The 4,454-nt window shown below is 36.7% G+C and overlaps 1 protein-coding gene across 1 annotated transcript in view; it reads right to left on the bottom strand.

The window, feature by feature from the left end:
- rhag (Rh associated glycoprotein) overlaps nt 1-4,109 on the bottom strand; it is a 15,750-nt gene extending 11,641 nt beyond the window's left edge. Inside the window, exon 1 of the mRNA XM_053613794.1 lies at nt 3,833-4,109. Within this exon, the coding sequence (XP_053469769.1) occupies nt 3,833-4,013 (181 nt within the window). The 5' untranslated portion in view covers nt 4,014-4,109. The remainder of the gene's footprint in view (nt 1-3,832) is intronic.
- Nucleotides 4,110-4,454: the final 345 nt, after the last annotated feature.

Here is a 4,454-nt window from a genome sequence, read left to right as displayed (position 1 = left end):
AGGCTGTGCTTTGGGTAGCGCATCTGGTAAATCTATCCAGGCTCAAACAGTTCAAGCAGTTTCCTCACGTTTTAAGGTCAGAAATCAGAATGCAGTGGCCGAGTGGAAACTTGTACACTTGTAATGGTTAAATGAATTACTGATCATTTTCACAATGGCGGTCAATTAACTGTTTTGCAGGAAAGTAAAGATAATGTCACGACTTACTTTGCTGTGCTTAATGGATCATTTGGGCATTGACGATTGGCTGTCCACAAAAGTTTGTTTTGCTTATATTCTTGTGGTTGACTATGTAAGCTTGGGCGTTGTGTGTTAAGCATTGCATGGAGTAATCCTGCCTTGTGCTCAGTGTTACTGGGATAAACTCTGGATCCATTGCAACCCTGACCAGGATAAAGTGGTTACTGAAGACGAATGAATGAAAGATAATCTCCCTCAGAAAGCCAACATGTAAAACTGTGATCGTGTAGTACTGTGGTCTTGCTAAGACCGCCCCTTGTGATACATGGCATTTTCATACTAACTGCTCAGGGATGTTTATGCTGAGATAGAGGTACAGACTAAACAGGAAAAAAAAAAAAGACGGTTTCAAAACAAATGCCAGAAATCTTATCATAAACACAAGTTACGAAAGAAGAGCTCTCTTTAGGATGGTGCCATCCTGAATGCCATTAACTGGTCAGTCTGGTGCACAATGACTGGACCATTACTGATATTAGTACTGAACGTAATTTGATGACATGATGGCCCTGGTTCTCTTGGGCGATCTCTTTTGTCTGATGTTGATGTACTTCATAGGGGCTTCTGAGTTGCTATTGCTAGCAAATAACAACAACAACAACAACAACAACAACAACAATAACAATAATAATAATAATAATAATAAATACAACATAATAATGATTCCATTATAGTGCTGCTGCTTCACAGCTTCAGTGTCTTCATTTCAGTCCTGAGCTCAAGTTCATGTAAACAGCATTTTTTGGTGTTCTCCCCTTGTTTCCTCTGGGTTCTACAGTTTCTTCCCACCTCCATGAAAGTATGAATGTGTAGGGCCCTGTGATGGACTGGCAACTGTGTACGCTTACATTTACATTTGCAGCATTTGCCAGATGCGTTTATCTCCATGGAATCGAACCTCTTGAAGCTATCCACCTTAGTGGTTTTTAATAAGCTTTAATAATAAGCTTAGTGGTTTTGAATAAGTTTTTAATAATTCAATTTCAAACTCTAATTTAAGCTAGCCCAGATTAGGTCAGGTTTATATGCATGATGCTTCTGAATGGGTATATGTCAGTATTTTTCATCTATCCAGTAACAGATACTCCAGTATGCACTCCAGCATGGATTACATTAGGGTCACTGAGTGTGGAAAAAAATTGGCAATTAAGGCCTGGCGTGGGACTCTGATTGTTTCAGTATAATTCAAAGCTTGTGTAGCTTTTATGTTTTGTCCATCATGCATAATACAACTCTTGATAAAACCCTCAAAGGCTTTACTTGTTGCGAAATAGGAAAAAAAAAGATTTCTTCTTTGCGCTGCTGGATCTGCAGAGCACCTCAATTACTTTCTATCAACACTAATTTGATGCTCGATGACAAGGCTTATCCTTGCATGGGTGTGCGCTTTTTTCAAAGCCGCATTCCTTGGTTTGTTTTTATTTCTTTGAAACCGTAATCATGCTACATTTGACCTCAGCCCAAAGAGATTGATCAGTGAGATTTTCCCAGACTGCTAAAACATCTGGCTCCTTTTCCTATCTCTCGCCCTACCCCACCTTCCCCTGCTGAGGTCTTTCAGTTCTGAAGGAAATAAAAGAAGCAAGCGAATTTTCTTCACTTGAAGTTACACACATGAAGTTAATGACTGATGAGAAAGTTATTCATGAATGAGTGCATCGCTGGTTTTCTGCTTTACCGCAATAATCGACATGCACGGTATTTTCATAGACACTTCACTATATTGTGACATCATGTTTTAAATTTCTATTAGACATGGTTATATTCTAGAAGTTTTATAAGTCTCATTAAATCTATAAGCTTATATTTGACCAATGTGAGACTATATAATGATGACTTCACTTCACCAATGGAACGTTTGGAGCTTAGATGTGATGTGGAAGATAATCTCGCTCACTCACACCCTTCACGCCCTTAAAGCTGTCACTGCATAGTGGAGATAAAGAAACTGAAAAACGGCTCAATTTATAGCTGGACAGAAAACACAACAGTTTACTATACATTAAATCTACCACATATAGTTAAATAATAAATCATAAATAATCCTGACTAACAACAACAATACAATAATAGTTAGTGCTAAATTACTAATAACATTAACAATATTAAAAATATGGTAGAATAATATTTGTCTGTCTTTCATTCTGATGCTGTCTTTTTCTCTAATACTTTCTGTCTGTCTATTTCCCTCTATTCCTATATGTTTTAATCTATATGCTTAAATGATGTGAAAAAGATGGCAGTCATAACATAAACCTCAAAAGATGTTTATTTTTGGTGACAGTAGACGAATAATGGATTTTTTTTTAATGGGACAGTTTAAGTCAAATTGGCTAAGGGATCTCTCTCTCTCTCTCTCTCTCTCTCTCTCTCTCTCTCGCCCTGGCTTCCTTGCTGTCTCCCTCTTGATCCCCCCTCACAGGGAGGGAATGCAGCTTCTCCTGTTTCTTGCGTGTATGCTTGAGGTTTGCATGTGTTCCACAGTGATCGTGTCCAATTCCTCATCATCTCTCCATCTGCTCTTAACCACTGGCCTGCACATGACCCTCAATGACTGCACACTATTACTCTTTGAATACCTTCAGTTTGTGTGCTACATCCCACGGGCAGAATGCATAGCTAAAATAAATATATATATATATAACAATCATCAGGAAGCTGCAGTTTTAAAAGAGCACGAAATGTTAATGCAACCTTAATTCTCAACTCAGCTTTAATATACTTTAATCCATTTATTATTTGAGTGTCAATAACGTTATCATTTAAATGCATCCAGGCTATGATTTGAGACCACATTACAGAGTAGTGTACATACAGACATGTGAATAAACAGGGGTGTTTTATGAATTATGACTAATGCACTCTGTGTTTCACTCCATTTTTTTGTCTCTTTGTCATATTTTCTTTTGCTTCATCTCTCTCTCTCTCTCTCTCTCTCTCTCTCTCTCTCTCTCTCTCTCTCTCTCTCTCTCACACACACACAATCAAGAAGGTTATAAAAATGTAGCATTTTTTTAACAAAAGGCAATTAAACCATTAGTGTTGGTTGAAGTTGGTTGATATTAATTCTACAAACCCAATCACTCCCTGTTTTTTTTTTTTTTTAAATAAATAAAATAAAATAACTTAATAATAACCGCCGTCATCAGCAATAAAGTGGTTCCAGTAACACATAGCATAATAATCTGTTTTACATTCTGTTCACTATTTGAGTTTTAATGAACTTGACATTATCTTGACTTTAACTTACAAGCAATTATATAAACCATAAAGGCAATAAAATGTGTATTCGTAATGCAACACATCATCTGTCTTTTGACTATTGCCATATTTACTGCTTGTTACATTACTATTTTCAGGAATATTACAGAAAGTCAACGTCATTTGTATTTATATATTTTATTTTATTTTATATATTTATATAATTTATATTTATATATTTGATGCTGGAACAATGCAATTCCCCATACAGCATCAATGCATAAGCTATCTAACAATCTGTTAATTTATCTATCTTTAGTTGTAATGTAATGATCTATAGTTGACTGTACTGATCTTTCAGATGCTGTATGAAGTATTCATGGGTACTTACTAGGGTAGAGTCTCACTGGGTTTTCCACTTCAGATTTATTTCCACTGCTATGATGATCTGAATGATGGTCATGTCCATCATCATACACCACAAACACGGCGTACAGGATGATGATGATGGTCTCCAGCAACAAGGCCACAATTGGAAACTTCAGCCTCATGTTGGTTGAATACGCCGGCATGGTTCAAGCCTATCTGTCCTGCTTCAGACTTCCTCACTGTCTTTAGTGTCTGTGCTCTGAGAGGGGCCTCAGAGTGATGCCTGAGTTTAAATCGGCTGCACGTTTGAGGACGACCAATGATAGACGCTGGAAATTACAGGCCAACGGTCACACCTCCTACTGAAGTCTGCTTTAAAAAAACAACAACCCCAAAACAAAACAAAACAAGGAGTGTCCTTTGCTGCACAGGAAAACACATGAGCAGATTTTAAAGAATGTTACTGCTGCAGAAATGACAGTCAAGGGTTAATTTTGTATTCAATTTGGACCAAAATTATACATTAGTTTATATTTTCTTTATGTGAAACATTACTGCAAAATGATTTTCAAGCTATTGACAAAACAAAAAGTCATAGGATTAGTTTATATATTTGAAACCATTTGCAAGATATATAAATATAG

The sequence above is a fragment of the Ictalurus furcatus genome, chromosome 25 (genome assembly GCF_023375685.1).
Source record: "Ictalurus furcatus strain D&B chromosome 25, Billie_1.0, whole genome shotgun sequence".
NCBI classification, from domain to species: domain Eukaryota; kingdom Metazoa; phylum Chordata; class Actinopteri; order Siluriformes; family Ictaluridae; genus Ictalurus; species Ictalurus furcatus.
This window is presented reverse-complemented; position numbering and strand designations above follow the sequence as displayed.